This window comes from Helicoverpa zea, chromosome 18 (genome assembly GCF_022581195.2).
Source record: "Helicoverpa zea isolate HzStark_Cry1AcR chromosome 18, ilHelZeax1.1, whole genome shotgun sequence".
Taxonomy (NCBI): domain Eukaryota; kingdom Metazoa; phylum Arthropoda; class Insecta; order Lepidoptera; family Noctuidae; genus Helicoverpa; species Helicoverpa zea.
Window position 1 is genome coordinate 9013574 of NC_061469.1, and position 22751 is coordinate 9036324.

Here is a 22751-nt window from a genome sequence, read left to right on the forward strand (position 1 = left end):
AAAAAACGAATAGTATGATTTTGACATTTTCGGTTTTACTCAGATGTAATGTACGGTTCGGGCAACTCTAGAACATTATTTTGGTTCTGCGATTCGTCCTACAATTTTCACGTGGTTTTACACATTTCGGCATGTTTTACACAATTTAACTTGTATTTTTGAATTAAATTGGCAATTATGCATCGGCTTGCATCTGCCAGGAATTTATATCACAGTTCTCTGCATGGTGTTTCCCTTCCTTCAAACAATTCACTTACAAGTACATCAAATACGGAAATAAAATGCTCATTTTGTCGAAGGATTTTATTAGGCCGCCTCGGTGCAGGTAATTTAATTTAAAACTGTTGAAGAGACCCTACCAGTTTGCTTAAATCATGCATGATAAATAGTTGCACTATACATAGGTTATCCAGTTGCATAACATCTCCAATAAGTTTTATTTTTATTTTCTAGAAACTTTTTATGCAGCGAGACACCAATCTACGAAAACGGCTAATTTACTCAGTTCTTTGAGAAAAAAGACTGAGCATAAGAGTTATAGGAAATATGGAGAATTGCTTGAAGGTATGTTTGTTTACATTTGTACCACTGACCCTAACCTATGTTTAAATGATGTTAATTTATAAATATTGCTATTTTTAGTTGGTGACCAAGCCATGACTGAAACTAAGGTATCAATAAGTAAATTGCGAGCTGTGCATCTCTCAAAGTTAGCTTCTAGTCCTGTCTCGCTTGGGCAGTTACACCAGCTTACCAAGAAGCCTGTTAAGAACTTGAAAGTGGCTGAAGTAGATCCTGAATTACTACAGACTGTTAGAGACCAGATATTAAAGAAGACCTCTGTGAAAACTTCTGCAACGCCAGTCTCTGTGAAGTCTAAGCTTTCCGAAATAGTATTAGAAGATGACAAATGTGCACTTATATACACCAGCCATCCACTAGCTAACTTAGAAGATAAACTCAGGACAAAACAATACATAGACATGGTGAAAGAGAGCTACTACGATTTTAGAAAAGCAACTCTTTATGACCAGAAGCTACAAGACCTTAGGTTTGCAATAAATGAAGGATTGAATCAAGAGTTCAATTTGAATGAAAGTAGTAAAACTGATTTAATATCTCAGGAGCATTTTGATCCATTACCAAAGGGAGCTCATGCTGTGTTCAGAGAATTGTTCGTGGATAACCAATTAGATAGCTATGATCATGAATTGATGAACCATTTAACAAATATGCAGTAAGTACATCCTTCAATTTAAGTTTTAAACAAATCATCTAAACCTTATCATAAAGAGGAAACGGTTTTTGTTTGTTTATACTCTAAAGGTTCTGAAAGTATTGAACTGATTAAAAATCCTTTCACTAATAGGAACATACAGTCTTCCCGAGCAACACAGGCAGTAGTTTCCACATACATTTCAAAATTTTCAACCTATTGATTTGCAACAATTTCAGAGCCCAAGGTATAGCTCATCCAGCGATAGAGGACATCTACGATGACCCAGCTCTGCATCATGAGATTATAGAAACCAGAGAAGACCTGGAGTTGGATCATGTGGAACCAGCTGCTGCAAATTCCTTGAAAATCAAACAGGCGTAAGATTACATTGTTTGTATTTGTTTTTTTGTGGTTTAAGGGGAAAAGAGCTTGCACAAATTCCTAACTGTCTTAGCGAGATTAACACGACGCTACATGATAAGTCCTATAATAGGTTTTGGGGTATCTACTGCTGTATCAAATATATATTTTTTTGTTTTGTTGTGTGAATATTTTTATTTATAATTGATATTTACTTGTGCAATTCACATTGAATATTACCAATGAGATTTGATGCCTTACAGGAAGAAAGCGATACGTGACAAGAACAAGGCAAAGCGCGACAAGCGACGCGCCAAGCAAGAGTTGAGCATGAAGCAAGACATGCGCGAGCTGGAGCGGCGCGGCAAGCAGGAGTCGCTGCACCGCGTGCTCACTGCACATCTGCAGTTACTATGCTCACTCAACATGATACAAGAGGTAAGCACAGGGCGACAAGCAAGAGTTGAGCATGAAGCAAGACATGCGCGACCTGCACTTTGGACTGCTCGCATGGTGGCGGACAGACCACCTCAACAGCATTTCCAAGGAGAGATAGTAGGCTGGCTGTAAAACATAAGCCAAAACATAATGCAGCCACACATTTTAATTATTTACTTTTAAAACAAAACATTATTCATATTCCCTTCATGATCGTTTAAGCTTTGCTAATCAAAATAGATCTTTATAAACCTTCATATACAGTTTATTTTCCCTTAGGTAGAATTTTTAAGTGATGAAGTGCTCATTTACTTAACTGTTCATAAAATATTTCCTTACAGATCAACTATTGTTATTTGCGTCTTACTACTTGTACGAATGAGTTTCTGTGTCAATTAGTGTACTCGTGACGTATTCGTGAGACGGCCGAATCCAGGTCAACTCTATTTGAATAAGTCATAACAGTAATAGGATGAATATACTCGGATTTCTATGTAGCAAAGTATTATTAATTTGTTATTTTAGAGATTTTCCTAATTCGAGTCTATTCTAATAGTTCTCCCATTTCTACTTTTGTGTAAAATTAACGTAAACATGTTGAATCGTCAACACAAGGCACTTGCTAACCCAATTTTGATGGTAAATCTCTGTTATCTTATCGAGCATGTCAGTGACCGCGACAGTCGCGAAATAAGATAGATAATTGTTTTGATTTATTCAAGTAATAGTAAATGTTTTTTATTCAGAATCATTTACCAACAAATGTACCAAAACAGCATGATGACATAAAAAATATAAAAAAAGTAAATTGTAATTGTACGCTTTTATAAATTCACGTAACGATGGTCAAAGTTCATTACAAGACTTTCCATACAAGTCCAAACACAGCTATGATACAATATTCGATCATGAAGTTCCAGTTCATATCTTCCGGCTTCATCATCACATCAGTTTGACTGTACAATATTATTGTATTGTCATCAGAACTATATACAGCTGCCAATTTTAATGACATTACTATCATAGGAAGATGGTTATTAGTTACCTTAGATTTCATTACATTATTTATTTATTAAAAAATACAGAGTAAACTTAAGAACTAACTACAGTGTCCCATAAAACTGTGAAAGCAGTTTGATATAAAATTTAATTTAACAAAACATGATTACACACAGGTCAAATTCCTTAATACCTTAGATTCCATTACATAGTTACACACAAGTCAACCTAATAAAACCTATTTAATTGAACAATATTGTTCTAGGCTCAACAAGTGCTACAGTATTACCGACAGAGAGGAACAAGGACGTCCAGTCATCCCAAGATTAACGACGTCAAAGTATACAACACGCTACTACATGGATATGCCGCTACAGTAAGTACCTTTGTAATACAAAAATATTTATAATATCATAAAGTTTAGGGATAATTTTTTTGTCTAGGTCTAAAATCAAATGGCTTTACTACAAAAATTTTTAACGTCTGTTGAACACTTATCTAAGAAAAAAACAGATTATGACGTTGAAATAAGGTTCATTTTGTAGTCACACTTTTTTAGACAAGTGTTGAACAGGTGTTTTAAGTTTTTGTAGTAAGGCCAAAAAAGTTTTCAAGCTGGAAAATTATCGGATGACTCTGAATAAAATCTTTCTGGAGCTCTTTATGTACGAAGGCCGCTAAATCTCTTTCGAATACTCCCACAGCCTCTAATGTCGGCCCTAGTACAATATTCAAAATTAACAAAACTTTAATGAATAAAAAACTATGGTTCAACACCTATACCTATCTATATGTATGTATAAAAATTGTTCTCATATTTGGTAATATAAAGCTGTTGCTTCAAGTACTACCATTTCCCCAGGGAATGTTGGACAACACAAGGCAACTACTATCGTTTATGTCTGAAGACGGCGTGGAGCCCAACCCTCAGACCTTCGCAGCCGTTTTCGAGTGCATCGAGAGAAGTGCTGAAGATAATAAAGTGGAATTACTCCAGCAATATAAGGACCAGATGGATCAAAAGGTATGTACAAACTATTGGAATGTTACTGTCAGTTTGCTAAAGGATGTCATTAAAGATATTTCATTTGTGAACTTAATTAAGTGTTACTAGATTTGAAAACAAAAAGGTTAGTGTTGCCAATGATGGAAAAAATATCTGACGCCTTGATTTAAAGGTGTAATTAAGAATAATTAATCATTATACAGGCGCGCAGATATGCGCGAGAAACAGTTTATTTTCTATTGAATCATAATTACCAGCATACAAGTGATCAAAACCTACTTTATTTTATAAAAATGCTAATGGTATAAATAAATTTTATCTTTTTTGTTGCAGGACATAACCCTAAACGACTTACTAGACAAAACGAAATTCCTTTACGATCAACGTGAAGTTGTTCTTCAATCAATCCATAGACTACAACCGGACTTTGAACCTCATTACACAGCACCTGTTCTCGATTACAAATGTCCTTTATTAGACAACTTGACACTGGATAAAGTGGAGAACAGACAGGGGTTAATGACGTCACCAGGCGAAGGTCTGTTTTCCATAGAGGAGATCATAGAGAAAGGGAAGGAACAACTGAGTATGGAGATCAAAGGGGAGGTTGAGATACAGAATATTGGTGTGAAAGATGAGCAGTCAGATATTGTGAAGTTTTGTGTGAGTATTGATTATTTATTCCCACATTAGCTGTTCCCACGATTTCACCAGTTTTTTCGAATATTAATAAAACGGAGCCTATGGATTTCTATTGTCGTATACTATCTTTGTACCAAACATTTAAGTTTGTAATCTTGGCACGACATCGCAACAGAGTCGCTTTCGCATTTATAATATTAGTAGGTAGTATATATGGGAGATTTGGTATATCTTGAATGGATTTTTAGATTGCAACAATTTGGCAGTTCATTTTTGATCATTCCAGCTATGGAAGAAAGTGAAAGGTCTCATCATTATCTTTTATTTAACTCTGATCATCTGTAAAATTATTTAGTTTTATCAATGGACAATACCAATATCTCTCAAGGATAAAACTGGTTTACCTACCACAGTAAACTACTATAGTAACGCTACTATGTAACAGCAAAAGGTTCCAAATACTACATCATTCATCATTCTCCGAGTGTTTTGCCCAACTATGTTGGGGTCGGCTTCCAGTCTAACTGGATTCAGCTAAGTACCAGCGCTTTACAAGGAGCGACTGCCTATCTGACCTCCTCAACCCAGTTACCCGGGCAACCCAATACCCCTTAATTAGACTGGTGTCAGACTTACTGGCTTCTGACTACCCGTAACGACTTCCAAATACTAATACATAGTTGATAGTATGTAATATTTGCAGCGTGCTAAGCTATCGGCGACGCAGGACAAGTGGCGCGGCGTGATCAGGGAATCGTTTGAGCGCAATCTCGGGACGCTCAAGTCGCAGAGTTCGGCTTCGCACTCCGCCATCACTTTGTACCCGTATCTTACGGTTTTAGACGTAAGTATTATCTTTTATTTTAATGTTCTGTCTTTGTAACTGTATTGGGAAATAGCTGTTCCCGAGGTACCCAAGGAGGACATCTGCCCGTATCTGTATAAGATTTGCCTTATCCTGTGTCGGGCTCAGACACTGTAGGTACATGTGTACCAAATATGATTTAAATCTGTTAAATTGTCTTGGCGTGCAAGCCGAACAGAGTAATTTTCACATAAATGCGAATAATAAAGTCAATTTCCAGAATATTCTTGCTGCTTTTGACCTACCTTGTATATGTGTATACTGATAACTGCCTCGTTGGTCTAGCTGTCGCAAGTGCGGCTGCTGAGCACGAGGTCTCGAGTTCGATTCCCGAGTCGGGCCGAAATCGCTTTGTGGGTTTTAGAAGACTTTCACATAGCAGCCCGGAGCCTGGAAGGTGGTGATTGATACACCCGTGCATCGGAGAGCACGTAAATGTCGGTCCTGCGCCTGATCTCTTTCCGGTCGTGTCGGATTGCCGTCCCATCGGGCTATGAGAGTTAAGGAATAGTGAGTGCACCTGTGTCTGCGCAAATGCTCGTGCACTATAATATGTCCTGCGCAGTTGGCTAATCTCCTTACATGAGAACAGCCGCCGTAGCCGATAATCGGCTAGGAGGACATCATCATCATCATCATCATACTGATATCTAGTCCACAACCATACTATCAGTTATGTGCCTACTTCAATAAGTAAACATTGTTTCAGGTGGATCAATTTGTGGACCTAATAATGGGCGAAATAAGCAAACTAGTCGACGGCAGTGAAACATACAGCCCTACTCTCAAACTATTACAAAGAGATTTAGGAACGCAAGTATATCAGAAGTAAGTTCGCCCTCAACAACTAATATCGATAAAATTTATATCAACAATATTTTCCCAACTCTATTTGAAAAATATCGATATTTCTCACAGATTTATATCTCGCTTTATCCTACAAAGAGTTACTTAATGTTAATAGGTACGCTATTTTTTTTTGTCATATTTGTAAGTATTAATATCGATTATTATTCATCGATTAGATACCAAATCGAGCAGTACCGTCGCAACGGTACACTTAAGAAGCTAGAGCGTATATACGAACAGTACTGCACGTGGTACGTGGCTCGTGGCTCAGTGGACGGCACGGGACTGCCCTACAACGGCAGGCAGGCATGGCAGGCGCTCGTGCATAGGAATAGAGAAGGGGCTAGCTTGGTAAGTTGTTATTTTAGAAATTAACATGTTTTCGCTCTTTAAATATGGATAATTACTGTATATAGTTTATATTGTTCCACGGCGGGGAGCGATTCGATAGTTTTGGGACCGAAAAAAAAAACGGAAAGTGTGGGTTAGACCCCCGCACTGAGGTTTTCGTTCAATGTGTACAAAATGATCCTACAAGTACCTTTTTGTCGTTAAAAGGGCCGGAGCCCCTAAGTTTTTTTTATTTGACATATCTTATATACTGTATTTTCTAGGATATTGAGGAGACTCCATGGCCTATGGAAATGCGTCAGAACATCGGCAAGTTCCTGTACAACATTATAATCAACGACGTCAAGATTGATGTCAATATGTTCAAGAGTAAAGCTGCTAAAGAGTAAGTTGTAGTTTAACGTTTTTGACCTTACCTTCCCCCTACATCTAATACATAGTTTGTACTAAACAAATTCTTAAATACATACTTTGTGAATAAGATAAACATGTGGTTCAATGACGTACAGGACTCTTGGCTAGAAGTTGCCACTGATTTGATCATGATCGGTGATTTGATTTTAGTTAATTAATTCGATATTCTATCTTCTGTTATTTTGTTTATTAAGGATACGAATTTCACATGACTTGTATTAATTATTTATTTATTTAATACCACAGCACATTTTGTACAATGGTGTACTTAAATGATCTTCCAACAAGAATATCTGTATTATTTATCACCGTACATTGATAAAATTTGTAACATTAACGAGCTCATACGTAAATAAAGAACTTGGTTATTTTTTTTTTGATTAGGTACTCTACTCATTTTAAAGTTATTAATTTATATGTATGTTGAACGTCGCGTCACCAGGCTTCTCTCGCGTACGTAACTACGTACGAGAGAGAAAGAGAGTGTTTTGGGTGCATTCAGTCTCTTAACAAAATTTGTTTCGATGTGTAGGAAGCTCCTCCCAGCAGTGTACAAGGTGCACCGGCCGTGGGGTCGGCTGGTGCGGCTGGAGCTGAAGCCGCACCCCGCGCTGGCGCGGCTGTGGGCGGGCGCCGCGCCGCCGGGCCTGCGCCTGCGCGCCGCGCTCACGCCCACCGCCGCGCCGCCGCTGCCGTGGGCGGGGACACAGCGGGGGGCGTACCTCGTCACGCCCACGCCGCTAGTCAGGTACTAACTTTAACCTGCGTTCTATGTGATAGATAGGATGAAAACGAGAAGCTGTGCAGCGATGTGAAAAAATCCCAATCCAAACTAATATTATAAATGCGAAAGTAACTCTGTCTGTCTGTCTGTCTTTCTGTCTGTCTGTCTGTCTTTTCTTCACGCCTAAACTACTGAACCGATTTGTGTGAAATTTGGTACAGACATAGTTTGAAACTTGAGAAAGGACATAGGATAGTTTTTATTACAAAAAATAAAAATAAAAAATAAAATTTATTACGGACATACAGTGCCATCTATTGGTCAAATGTCGAGCTGTTCCTATGCTCCGTAGATAGATGGCGTTAATCGCGCAATGGTGTCATTACACGTGTTCGGTTCATGTTATTGTTTTAATTCATCGGAAAATCCATCAGAAAAAATGTAAATAAACAGTAAAAAGGTGTAAAAAAATTAATATTAATATAATAAAAGTTTTACTACAAAGAAAATGCTCTAACGGAGTATAGATAATTCTATTAGTACTACGCGCAATGGTGTCGATCGTTACACGAGTTCGATTCATGTTGTTTTAATTTGGTACAGACATAGTTTGGAACTCGAGAAAGGACATAGGATAGTTTTTATCCCAAAAATCCTGCGGGAGCGGGAACTTCTCAAAAATCCCGCGAGATCGGGAACTATGTGGGTAAAACTAAAAATCTGCCGGAAGTCACTATTCCACGCGAATGAAGTCGCGGGCAAAAGCTAGTATATTTTAAAATCCTCCTATATACCTAGACAAGAAGAATCCCTCTATATATTTTTTTTGTACAAGATAATATACTCGTGACATGACGAGGTTCGGTCCGGCGCATAGTCCATAGTTTGAATGCGCTTTGGATCGCTTAGCATCGCGTTCGTGTTGATTCGCCCACGCAGAACGCTAATAAAAGTACTAAAGGTGTTTGAATGTGATAGATAACCGATTATGTCGAATTCATTGTATTGTACTGTAAATAAAACAAAGACAGAAAAATGAAATGGTCATCCAGCCAGTGGCCATTATTTGCAATAGACCTACAAGACACAGAATTGATCACCCGAATACTTTTCAACTCTTTATCATGAATTTCATAATATTATTTATTCCAATATGCATAATGACAAGCCTGTCCACACATGCCAACTTATTTACTTTAAATCTCCTTCCTCCCCATAGAATGCCATTGCATGTAATGAGTCAATGGAAACGTCTGGAGTCAGCGCCAGCCGAGTCGCTGTACCCAGTGCTGGACAGCCTCAACCAGCTGGGCGAGGTGCCCTGGGTCATCAACCAGCGCATACTCGACCTGCAGATACAGATATTTAGGTGAGTCTAGTGTAGGTTGAATTAGTTGGGGCTCCTGGTGTCTGGAGTCTTGGTGTCGAGACTCTTAGTGTCTGGACGCATGGTGTCTGGCCTCTTGGTGTCGAGACTCTTATTGTCTGGACGCTTGGTGTCTGGCCTCCTGGTGTCGAGACTCCTGACGTCTGGGATCCTGGTGTCTGGACTTTTGGTGTCGAAAGTCCTGACGTCTAGAATCCTGGTGTCTGGACGGAATTATTTTTTTGGAGGGAAAAAAATTAAATAATTAACCTCCCATGAGCGCTGCCCTTATGGGTGCAGCGTGAGAGAGTGTCAGACTTACAAAAACCCACCTTTTTTATTTTCTGGAAGTCTTACAAGAGCATTGTCTTATAATAAAACTATATTTATGTACAGAGACGGCGGCGACAAGAAGCTAGACATAGCTCCTCCATCATCCCGATTAGACACGTCTCAGTTCGGCAGCGCGAGTGACGCGGCGAGCACGTTCAAGCGCCGCGTGGCCATCAACCGCGCCCGTGCTGAGATGCACTCGCTTTGGTGCGATGCCTTGTATAAGCTGTCACTTGCTAACCATTATAGGTATGTTTTTAATTATAGAAGTGCTTGTTATGTTGGTTATTATTTATATGTATTTGATGTGATGCTGTTTTCAGCATAATAAATTAATTGTATATTCTCAAATAAAGTTTTACATTAATAAGACGGCTGCGGGCCGTGGCTAGCGGCCCTGTCCCGTGCCACTGTCGCGTAGCATATGGTTGATTTCGGTCAACAACGCGTACAGATTGTTGTGGGCGCGTTAAGATTGATGTTTCCATAAATTGTCTCACAACTATAGCAGCCACTACACTGCTTGGAAAAGTCGATCAGAGCTAATAACGAATTAGCATAAGCGAGACTTAACCGGTTGGTTGGTGTAAGTCGAAATGCCCCTCCACACTCGTCATAATTCCTATCGTGTGAAGGTCTTGCTTATATGATTTAGCTAAACTGTTGATAATATTGATTAAGCGAAAATTAAAAGTTTCCATTTAATATATTTCTAATTTACACATTACAACCAACCAATCGTTCCCCTTCCAGAGACTCGACATTCTGGCTGCCCCACAACCTCGACTTCCGCGGTCGCGTATACGCTTGCGGGCCGCACGTGTCGGCGCTGGGCGCGGACGCCCAGAGGGCGCTGCTGACGTTTGCCAAGCGCCGCCCGCTCGGACCCAGGGGACTGCGCTGGCTGAAGCTCCATGCTGTTAACCTTACTGGCACTATGAAGAAGAGTACTGTTGATGAGAGGTAGGTTAGCTTTCTGATTGTTAGGGTTTTTGTAATATTCCGTCTAGATAAGATCGTGTTGCACACGCTTGGAACGACACTCATTCGTCCTGATATAGCGTTTGTCATCAAGAATTCGCTCGGACGGCATGGACAGTGACTACTTATAACTATATCTTAAGTGGGTGATAGACGAGCATACTTAAAGTACGCGGTTTTTAAGATCGCGAACTCGGCTCGGCTCGACGTAGTGACACACGTGAAGCTTACTCATTATGTATCGCGATGTCTTCGACAGAAGAAGCTTTGTGTTATTTAGGAATTATATCGTATTACATTTCAGAAGTTTTGAAGTCGTGGTGGCCTAGTGGGTAAAGAACCGACCTCTCGAGTAGGAGGGCGCGGGTTCGATTCCAGGTCAGGCAAGCAAGTACCAATGCAACTTTTCAAGTTTGTATGTACTTTCTAAGTATATCTTAGACACCAATGACTGTGTTTCGGATGGCACGTTAAACTGTAGGTCCCGGCTGGCATTGAACATCCTTGGCAGTCGTTACGGGTAGTCAGAAGCCAGTAAGTCTGACACCAGTCTAACCAAGGGGTATCGGGTTGCCCGGGTATCTGGGTTGAGGAGGTCAGATAGGCAGTCGCTTCTTGTAAAGCACTGGTACTCAGCTGAATCCGGTTAGACTGGAAGCCGACCCCAACATAGTTTGGGAAAAGGCTCGGAGGATGATCGTATTAAGTGGGTGATAGACGAGCATACTTAAAGTACGCGGTTTTTAAGATCGCGAACTCGGCTCGGCTCGACGTAGTGACACACGTGAAGCTTACTCATTATGTATCGCGATGTCTTCGACAGAAGAAGCTTTGTGTTATTTAGGAATTATATCGTATTACATTTCAGAAGTTTTGAAGTCGTGGTGGCCTAGTGGGTAAAGAACCGACCTCTCGAGTAGGAGGGCGCGGGTTCGATTCCAGGTCAGGCAAGCAAGTACCAATGCAACTTTTCAAGTTTGTATGTACTTTCTAAGTATATCTTAGACACCAATGACTGTGTTTCGGATGGCACGTTAAACTGTAGGTCCCGGCTGGCATTGAACATCCTTGGCAGTCGTTACGGGTAGTCAGAAGCCAGTAAGTCTGACACCAGTCTAACCAAGGGGTATCGGGTTGCCCGGGTATCTGGGTTGAGGAGGTCAGATAGGCAGTCGCTTCTTGTAAAGCACTGGTACTCAGCTGAATCCGGTTAGACTGGAAGCCGACCCCAACATAGTTTGGGAAAAGGCTCGGAGGATGATCGTATTACATTTCAAAAACTAAAAACAATAGACAAAGGCGAAAAGTGTGGGTTAAGAACTGGCTTACAAAAAGAGAGCGTTTATCCCATGTAAATTTAGTAAGAGAGTTACGTGAAGAGAAGGAAGCTTCAAATATTTGTCTTTGTACTCGTTGCTTCTAATTTTCCAAAGACAAGGGTTATTTCGGAAAGCTTCTATAAATTCCGTTAGCAGTTCATGCGAATAAGTTCGAAAATCACACATTTTGAGAAATTTATGAATCAAAATTAACAAAAATTGCAATTCAAACAAGCGTGCGTGTCCACGGACTGGCGAAACAAAATGGCGGCTCGCGGCTCGCAGTGCTGCCACACGTACGAGCCAAGACGAGCTACGAGCAAAATTTCAAACCGGTTGGATCGCCGACGAACTTACTCGACGGTTTTAAAGTACGCGTACTTAGGGTGACACACGAGCGAAAAAGGTCGTCGAGCCATAAGTACGCGTACTTGCTCGCCCGTCTATCACCCCCTTTAGTGCATGGATTTGAAACGTATCAAATACCTAATCAAAAAATACAGTCCAAAACTGACAGAAGAAGAAATTACAATGATCATAGATAAAAAGATTTTCAGCAAAAATCTAACATAAAATATAATGTCTGCATTGTACGCTGTTTATACCTTTGGCATTAGTTAAGATAAAGTTACACTACTTTTGCTTCTCTCCGAATAATTCCCATCTGCTGGACGATTTTTGAAATGTTTATAATATTCCCCAGACTGGCATACGCCGACAGCATACTGCCCAAGATCCTGGACTCAGCAGACCGGCCGCTGCAGGGCGAGCGCTGGTGGGCGCAGTCCGAGGAGCCCTGGCAGACCCTCGCCTGCTGCATGGAGATAGCTAATGCTGTCAGGTCTCCCAACCCTGAGGGTAAGTAAACTAACGACCTCTGTGGCGCAAAGGTCACCAAGCCGGACTGCCGAACCTGAGGTCCCGGGTTCGATTCCCGGTTCGGTCGATATTTGTGTGATGAGCATGCTTGTTGGCCGTGGTCTGGGTGTTACTATATGTATTTATAAATATGTATATATGTAGCTATATGTAGTTTATCAGTTGTGTTAGCACCCATAACACAAGTTAATAAATAACTTACCATGGGGCTAACCGACCGTGTGTGAAAAGGTGTCGCGACATTATTTATTTATTATTTATTTATTTATTTATAACTGTACGACAGGAATCCAACGGAACAAGGAATTTATGTACATTTTAATTAAAGATAACTTTCGGGACAGATGCATCTAGGTTGACTATACGAAATACCTATGCGAAAACCCTGCAGATATTTTATTTTATTATGTTAGGGAAAAACAAACAACTGTACATTGTTTCTTATATCTAGGTTTACAATAAAATTAGGTTAACGTACAGTCAACGACGTTTCCACATATTACAGTCGGATTAGGACATGCATACAAGTATGGATGAACAAACTTTATACTAATTTATATAGTGCTAGTGTGTTAACTAATTCTTTTTTAAATACATTATGAGATAAGGCAAAAATATCTATATTTACAAAATGTTGGTTATACAACTTAACTAATCTATGTAGAGGCGCCCGCACACCCGCATTTGTACGACAGGTAGTCGTAGCAAAGACCGGGTAAGCGCGTACCCCTCGTCTTATTACTGTTCGAGGCACGACATAACACAAATTATTTACAAGTTCAGGGCAATCAAACCTGTTATGTATCAGTCCACGGAGCATCATGGCTTGAAGTAAGAGACGCCTGGAGTGTAGCGTTAATAATTTAAACTTCTGCAGTGACTCATCATACGGCAGACGCCCCAACCGACACTTAAACTGTACAGCTTTCAGAAACTTGCGCTGAATTCTTTCCAATGCTTGGTCGTATTTTGCGTAATACGGGTCCCATATCATACACGCATACTCTACTTGTGGCCGTATCAAAAAGTTGAAAAGATGTAGATATGTGGCTGGTCGTTTGAAATTCGAAGAGGACCTCATAACAAAACTATACATTTGAAAGGCTTTGGCTACAATTTTTTCGATGTGTAAATTAAGGTGGAGTTTGCTGTCTAAAAGCACTCCCAGGTCACAAATTTGAGTTTCCTTTTGAAGTAGTTCACCACAAAGATTATAATTATAGTTGATAATTTGTTTGGTTTTGGAGAAAGGTACATGTTTACATTTTGTGATGCTTAATTCTAGCTTGTTTTCAATACAGTAGTTAGATAACCTATTAAGATCATCTTGAAGAAGGTAGCAGTCATTGATGGATGTAATTTTTTTAAATATCTTGAGGTCATCAGCATATAACAGAAAGTTACAATTCTTAAAACAGCTACAGATATCATTAATGTAAATGATGAACATTAGAGGACCCAAAATTGATCCCTGTGGAACTCCTGATGTTGCCAAGTATGTATTAGAATGGTACCCGTTTGTTACTATAGTTTGACTGCGGTTACTAATGTATGACATGAACCAGCGCAATAAGTTGCCCCTTATGCCGTTGAATGAAATTTTGCTCAAAAGTATTTTATGATCGACTCTATCAAAAGCCTTTCTGAAATCAGTATAAATAGTGTCCGTTTGGGCTCTAGCGTCTATATTTTTAAACAAGTGGGAAGTAAAAATCATCAAGTTGGTAACTGTACTTTTGCGTTTCACAAAACCATGTTGCTCCGAAATTATACAATTTTGAACGAATGGATATATCTCATGGTGAACAAGTTTTTCAAATACTTTAGCTAATGAACACAGAAGAGAAATTGGCCGATAATTTTCAATGTTTTGTCTGGGACCTCCTTTATAGACGGGGACAATATTAGCCTTTTTCCAGACAGAAGGGAACGAACCATTGCTGATACACTGATTAAAGATTTTATATAGAGGTTTGCATAATGTATTTGCTGACCATTTCAAAAAACATGGGGGTATGCCATCCGGTCCAGGTCCCTTATTTATGTCAAGCATCTGTAGTTGTTTACAAATTAACGATAGGCTGAAATGTAAGTTACAGAGAGATGTATTGTTAACATCAGACTGATCTGGGCCTGGACTCCAGTTTGGTGTTAGACTAGATGGTTCATAGACAGACTGGAAAAAGGATGAGAAGAGGTTGCATATTCTAATAGGGTCACTGGTTGTTTCATCTTTGTAGTACATTTTGGACGGAATACCGGATTTGCCTTTGCGACCAGCAATGTACGCCCAGAAGTGTTTGACATTTTTGGGAATACCATCCTCAACACTATTCATGTAGGTACGGTAACATTTGATACACTCTGATTTAAAGCGTTCTCTATATAGAGCGAATATTTCATAATCGGAAATATTTTGGTATGTTTTCCATTTCGTCCATGCTTTTTTCTTATAGTTAAAAATATGTATAAGCGACTTGGAAAACCAGACAGGGAATTTAGAATTTTTAGGTTTAGAGAGCGGGACCCGGTTCTTGATTATACCATACAAGTGATCATAGAAGACTTCAACATTTTTTTCCGGTGTTCCCTCTCCCAATTCTAAGTCCCAATCAATTTTATCAATGTCCTTATTAATAAGAATGTAGTCAGCCTTACGGAAATTATATCTAGGCGTGCTTAGAGGACGTAAGCGAGTTAATTTTATATTAAGTGAAAGGAGAGTGTAAAATGGAGGATGGTGATTGTCCGCTTGGACCAAGTCCTGTTTAGGTTTGTACACAAAGCAGTTAGTATTAGCGATTAGAAGGTCCAAGGTTCGTCCATATGTATTCGTTAGATGATTATATTGCAGAACATCGTGAACAGTCATAAAGTTCCTTAGGCGATTACAGATTGCAGAATTGCCCGTGCAAGTAAAAGAGTTAAAATCAGAATGAGGTCTCATCCAATTGGCCATCGGAATGTTATAATCCCCGAGTGACAACACATTATCAAAGTTACCTGAATTAATTAAATTATCCATTAGATCAAAATGCATGTTATAAACTGCGAGTTGAGAATTATTCGGAATATACACAGCACTGATAAGAGTTTGAGCAGTATTATTATGACTATATAGGTATTGTTATAACTACTTGTTCAAAGTGTTTTTCGACAAAATTTTGTGACTGAAACGAAACACAAACAGGGTTATATTTTCGTAATACAGCAACTAACACACCACCCCCATCACGTTTACCAGTTGCGGTTCTGTTACGATCACAGCGAAAGACAACGTAGCGATCATCAATGAATTCGCTGTTGCTTATTGTGGGAATTAACCATGTTTCCGTTAAAATAACAACATCGAAGCTATTATTATACTTAATATACTCATATAAAGTGTGTTCAGTTTTGTGCGTAAACCCCTAGTATTCTGATAATATATGCAAAAATCAGTATTGTTAGCAGCCATCGTAATACATCGTACTCAAGTATTAATATTAAAACTAAGAAATTAGTTGGTTAACTAATATTGCTAGTCGTAATTTTACATAAATCGTTTTTGGTTTTAATGGCTATGGTAGGAGAGGTTTCACATCGTTTAGCAAGGATAGTAGAGTGTTTGACCCATACAAACTTGTAATTATATTTCTTAGCCACCTCGCGTGTCTCTCGCAGCAGTTGTTTTTTATGGAGAGTCAAGTGCTCGTTCACATATACAGTACGGGGTGCACCTAGAATGCCTAAGTCAGTCGAGATGACACCTTTTTTGAGTCGGTAGGCGCTTAGTATATTGTCTCTTAGATAACGTGTCTTAAACTTAGCGATTATATTTTTAGGCCTTTCGCTAGACGCCGCATGAGGCACTCTATGTATGGCAGTAATTTCCTCACGTGGTATAGCCAAATCAATCTTTTTGCCGATTTCTTCCAAAATAGAGAATAAATTTTCCTCCCGCCGTTCCGGAACATTAGATATCTCCAAGTTACACTCTCTAGCTTGCTGCTCCAAGTAGTCTATTTTGGCTTCAAGGGTTTTTATCTCGCATCGAAGTGGAGTACTTTCTTCCAAGCTTTGAAATTTCTTCTGACAGTCGTCATATTGGTTTGAGATGAACTGGCAAGATGATTTAATTTCAGAAACCTCCTCAGTCAACTTAGACACGGTTGCTTTGATTGAGATATTTTCAGAGCGAAGACAGTCCATTTCTTTCTTTATTTCATTCATGTACGTCTCTAAGTCGCCCCTTATACTTTTTATATTGTCATTAATAACTAATAAGTTAGCATCTAAACTGGCCTTCCATTCACTTAGAGTTTTCGTCAGATTTGCATCCATAGTAGCTATTTGTTCAGCGTGTTCGCACTCCGGCTGCTTACGTTTACGATTCGCACCAGTCACCTCATATTCCGATGGTGTTTTAGATATTTTTGCTAAGTCCGGCTCTGAAGTCGATTGCTCCGATCGCAGTACAGCTTTAGGTGGCGTTCTTTTCGGATTGAACATTATCGTAAGTTCTTTTAAATCTCTATATAGCAATAAGCAATAAGTTGCGAGAGCTATTAACTTTTCTGTAGGCGTTACGATTAAGCAACAGCGAGCGGTGCAGTGACGTAGCAGAGCGCGCAACACAGTAGTCAATTTCGATGCGCTGTGACTCACCTCGGTGGCGCGCGTGGTGGGGTCGCTTACCGCGAATCCAGGCGTCCTCGGTTCGAATCCGGGTGGGAAGCAGTTGAGGTTGCAGCGCACAAAAGCTATCTGTTTCTTTCTTGGACAGCCCACTGGGCGGGACCAGTCCTAACAAACTCTTCAAGAGTAAACGAGAAATGGATTTTAACTTAAACAGCCAATCACAAATTAACACCTTAAATAAACGGTTAGCACGTCCACACTGTACTCAGTCACAGAACGGTGATATGATATTTCATCATCAGATCAGATATGGTCAGATCAGATATGGTATTTCTTATTCGCATGACAGGTATAACTGCACTAGAAATATTTTAGAAATATTTATTTGATGTATTTGCCATCAAGTTAGCGAAAAGTGTATGACAGAAACAATAATCATGATATTTACAGATAAGTCAAACATAATAGACGTGACGAACACGACATATTCTACAAAAAAAAAAAAAAAAACACCAATTCCAACCTACTCAACTTTCTTCTCTCCTACAGAATATCTATGCGGCTTCCCAGTGCACCAGGACGGGTCGTGCAACGGTCTGCAGCACTACGCGGCGCTGGGCGGCGACGCGGCCGGCGCAGCCGCCGTCAACCTCGCGCCGCATGACAGGCCGCAGGACGTGTACAGCGCTGTGGCTGCACTCGTATGTATTATGTGCTGAAAAGTCTATTGTTTAAGTAATTAGTCTTTTGGATAAACTTAAAATATTGAACACAGATTTCTTCTTGACCAAAATTTTGGTCTCGGTTTCGCTCAAAATTCTAGTTTCCCCTTTTCAGACAAAATACAGTCATTCTTGTGCATCAACTCCGCAGTTACCTTAGGCCTCCAACTCATTTTACCCCTGCCCATTATATAGTGAAATAGCTGTTTTTTCGTAGTCTCACGCGCGCCCCGTGGGAACTACTGCTCGTACCCAGACAAAATATAGCCTTAGAATTATAATTATAGAATTTTTGAAATTGATTCATTAGTTTCGGAGCATTTAGAGTACAAACCAAACAAAGAAACAAGAAAAAGTCCTCAATTATTTAATATAGATAGGGTTTAAAAAACATTTAAAGAACACCCATCCAGCTCAAATACTTGTAGTTTGCATTTTAATATAACGCAATATTTCCCCAGGTGGAAGAGATGCGAGCCCGCGACGCGGCGGCAGGCGTCCCCGCGGCCGCCATACTGGAGAACTTCGTGCGGCGCAAGGTCATCAAGCAGACTGTCATGACCACTGTCTACGGCGTCACCAAGTTCGGCGCCAGGCTGCAGATCGCTAAACAGCTTAAAGGTAAGCTTAAATAAATAGGCTAGTGTAGTCCTTATTAAGTATTCCATGCAGTGCAGTTACATGCGCTTAAATTTTAGTATTTGTTAGTGAAAATTGACATTATTTTTTTACTTATGTTAGATACATGAATCAGGATTAATATAGATCTCGTCTAATATACTTGCCTTTGAACTTTCTTACCGGGTCTTCTTTATAAGACTCACTCCTTAGAACCGTTTACCTAGTGATTGATATTTCGTTAGAACCTGTAATAGGTCTTAATGAAATAAAACACATTTTGTAATATTAATCCGTATTCATCATCATCATCGACAATTTTATGCAATTTCAGTTAGAATTTTATAAGGACCGTGACTAATATTTTTACGTTCTGTTCAGATATAGACGAGTTTCCGAAGGAGCACGTATGGTCGTGCTCTCAGTACCTGACGACGAAGACATTCGACAGTCTGCGCGAGATGTTCACCTCCACCAAGCTTATACAGGACTGGTTCACCGACTGCGCCAAGTTAGTATTATTACTTTCCATAGAAATAGTGCTTACAATTTAAATCTAGTACATTATATTTTGGCACACGCATACTGGGATGCGTAGATTTAATAGCTTGCCAAACAACAGTGAAACTTATTTCGTACGAATACGATATAAATTGCTTCAAATTGAATTAGAAAGATATTCTGACGCGGTATCTTATATGGCTTTTTCCCACGGAGGAAGGAAAGATAAGCGAAGATGACATAAAGCAAGTAGACTAACGAAAACGATCAGTTACCAGTGAAGTAACGGGGCGTTCAGGTTTCTTGAGACATTTGTCAAAGATTGGACTTCATTGATTGGTGATTTGTTTCGAAGGCGTATGAGGGCGGAGCCCGTAACGTTCCCCGTCTCCTAAATACCCGCATTCCGGTGACGCTACTTATGAAATTTTGCGTTGCCTTCATCTTCGCTAGTCACTTTGTTCACCATGGTTTTGGCCCTTTGTTTTAATTAAGTTTGTTCACATGTACTGCCTTCTAAGGGTATTTCATCATTGGCTTTCATCCTCAGACTGATATCAGCGGTATGCGGCGAGAGCGTGGAGTGGGTGACGCCGCTGGGGCTGCCGGTGGTGCAGCCCTACTACCGCCGGGCTCCGCCCACCGCCAGCCACTACCGGCCCTCGCTCGACCAGCAGCAGTAAGTTATATTTACGATTACCCCTTAGTAATATTGAAATGTGATCATCGAAATGTAAACTTTATTTTCATGCCGCTAAGTTACATTCTAATTGGTCGCCTCAAAATACCCTGCCTGCCTGAAACACAAAACTACCTAGTTAAGAGTTGTATTTATTTTGGGGAAGATGCAATATTTAAGTACACTGTGAAGTTTCCGGAAATAAACTGTTATTTATAAAACTATTTAACTATTTACCCTGACCTTCCGTAAATGGGTACTGGATTGGACGTCTCCTTAAATCTGCGCAGTAAACGGTACTACAACGTGCCGGCTGCAGCTGGCGAGTATTCCTGCTGTCGTCCGGCATAAATTTCTTGCTTATACACTCCGGTGACATACGCTAGGTATTATGTCTTCGGCACTGTGTAATATATCCTTAATATATAGCGTGAAATTCTATCTGACCCAACACTACACTATAAGAATAATCTTAAATGTATAATTTTTAACATAATCAACTCTACATTCCAGGCGTCCATGCACGATGAAGCAGCGCAACGCGTTCCCGCCCAACTTCATCCACTCGTTAGACTCGTCGCACATGATGCTGACGGGGCTGCACTGCGCCGCCGACGCCGTCACCTTCGTGTCCGTGCACGACTGCTTCTGGACGCATCCCGATACCGTCGACCAGATGAACAAGGTATGATATATATAATGTTTACTTCAATGTAAATTTTTGGTTAAGTAACAGCCGCACGTATCCATCGATCACAAGGTTAAGCTACATTTGGTGCGGTTGGTCCGTGGATGTGTGAGGGTCGTATCATGACTAGTTACTCAGCTGCAGCTAGACTCAAAGCCAAAGTTAAAAAACTGTTCCCAATACAGTTCAATATAACACATGATAATCCTCTTAACTCTATCCCAATTTTATTTTGGGGTCGATATCACAGGTAGGTAGATATAAAAGCCGGTACCCGTATAGCTTCTCGCATTTTGAACTTCAATGCATCCATGGATATAATAACATAACATAGGAATTTAGAAAGCGTCGAGTTAAAGAGACATAAAAATCATCAATATATTTTCTAATTGTGAACCATTTTATTTTTCAGATCTGCCGTGAACAGTTTGTCGCCTTACACTCACAACCGATCCTGGAAGATTTATCTGAATTTCTACTGAAGCGATATAGTTACGATGAAAGGTAAGTCTTAATATAATTCAATACTAAAACTACAACCGATTTATTAAAACCATTATACCAATATTCATCAAAATAATTATCGTTCTAGTGAACTCGAGGAGAAGAGCGCGGGCGCAGCGAACAAGAAACGAGTTAATAACTTGCTACAAAAAGTGCCCAGCAAAGGTGACTTCGACTTAAATAGTGTTTTGAGATCAGTCTACTTCTTCAGTTAGACTACACTAAGAATTTAAATACTTAGCTGGTATAAGTTAGAGTAATATTTTTCGAATACATGGAATCCGATTATCAATGTTACTAATAACATATTTTAGGATCCCTACCTCATAAAGTCATAACCCATAGTCTTGTTTGTAAAGAGAGAAAAAATAATATAATGTTTACTTCTTAATTGAATTAACTAATAGTATTATGGAAAGGTTTACTTAATTATCAGATAAGACACTTCGTTGGTTACTGAACAGTTAGAATTGCTAGAGGTGGGAACTTCTTACTTGCTGGATTTACTCAGGTTAGACATAACATGGAAGGAATTATAATTATCGTATAATGTACTTTCTTGCCAATATTTTGAGCTTTTTACATTCATGTTATACTGTTATGAAACTAGGATCGAAAATGTGTCGTTAAAGAAGTATATCTGAATCGTACATTGGGTGAAATATGGCAACCCTGATGTGGCTTATATTTGAATTAAGAATGAGATTCTTAGAGGTCAATTTTGGCTTAGAAAGAGATATAAAATGTTGCCATGTAAGGAGTTTGGTATAGACTGAAGTGAACGTGTGATGGTTACTTGAATATTGTAGGGCTTTTGTAATTTTCTATGATAGCTGGTAACACTGCTAAGACATTTTGCACATTCTTCTTCCATTGACTTGTTGAGACTGGCTTTGTGTTTAGTTTGTTTTTGTCTCAAATTTTGATAATTTAGTTATGAATTACGTTGCTTGTACGAAAATCCCTTTATTGAAGTAATCAGATTAATTGAAAACATGCTTTATCGATTTTATACCCACTGCCTGTGCTAAAAAACTGCCCAAATGAGAATGTGAAAGAGTCATCAAGTCATATTATTTTGCAATACCGGTATTTTTTTTAAGTTCGATATAAGAGCTAAAGTATCGCGATATTAGACAAATATAAGTTTTAAGTTCTGATACAAAAATACCTATTTTGTTTGCCATATTATTTCAGTTGGAATGCCTAACATTTATCAAAGGAACCATATTTGAAAAGCTGATTATTATGAGTTTTTACTGCCGTATTACTGCCAAAAGGTACTGCTACTCACACCATAGGTACTTGAAAATTAATTATATGTTGGATTTTCGTACAAATAACCAAGGTAATATTTTATTAGTTTACTCTTGTAGAGTACAAAATTGCTGTGTTAATATTATTTGTATAATTACTAATTATCAACCGATATTACGGTTGATTCATAGGACATCAACAACTCGTCAAAATTTTATTTGTTTGTATAAATAAAATAATCGTTAGTTAGAAAACCAAATATGTATTGTATTGACAAAGTTGAAAATGTTCGAATTTGTCTTGTTATGTAGTTGCCATAATGTGCAATACGACACAACAAACTGTGATTGTTAGTAGTTGAACAATAAATTAAGCTGAATTATATGAATCGTTTTATTGAAGTTGGCAGTAATTAAA

General features: G+C 39.2%; 1 protein-coding gene across 1 annotated transcript; it reads left to right on the forward strand.

Moving 5' to 3' along the window:
• Positions 1–11: 11 nt before the first annotated feature.
• LOC124638732 (DNA-directed RNA polymerase, mitochondrial) lies at positions 12–22718 on the forward strand. The gene is made up of 24 exons (XM_047175785.1): positions 12–325; positions 454–564; positions 643–1237; positions 1456–1596; positions 1843–2017; positions 3282–3392; positions 3879–4040; positions 4356–4685; positions 5368–5508; positions 6239–6357; positions 6555–6729; positions 6993–7114; positions 7676–7891; positions 9087–9236; positions 9630–9815; positions 10320–10529; positions 12570–12724; positions 17915–18066; positions 18549–18708; positions 19087–19216; positions 19757–19885; positions 20399–20570; positions 20986–21077; positions 21166–22718. The coding sequence occupies exons 1-24, from the start codon at positions 178–180 to the stop codon at positions 21290–21292; spliced, it is 4209 nt and encodes a 1402-aa protein (XP_047031741.1). The 5' UTR covers positions 12–177; the 3' UTR covers positions 21293–22718.
• Positions 22719–22751: the final 33 nt, after the last annotated feature.

What these genes read in the sequence shown, in the direction of transcription:
- LOC124638732 (XM_047175785.1), top strand. Translation starts at nt 178, where the DNA reads ATGCATCGGCTTGCATCTGCCAGGAATTTATATCACAGTTCTCTGCAT. An exon ending in CAGATATTGTGAAGTTTTGT is followed by an intron (nt 4,686 to 5,367) that starts GTGAGTATTGAT and finishes TAATATTTGCAG; the next exon opens with CGTGCTAAGCTATCGGCGAC. An exon ending in ACGCCCACGCCGCTAGTCAG is followed by an intron (nt 7,892 to 9,086) that starts GTACTAACTTTA and finishes TCCTCCCCATAG; the next exon opens with AATGCCATTGCATGTAATGA.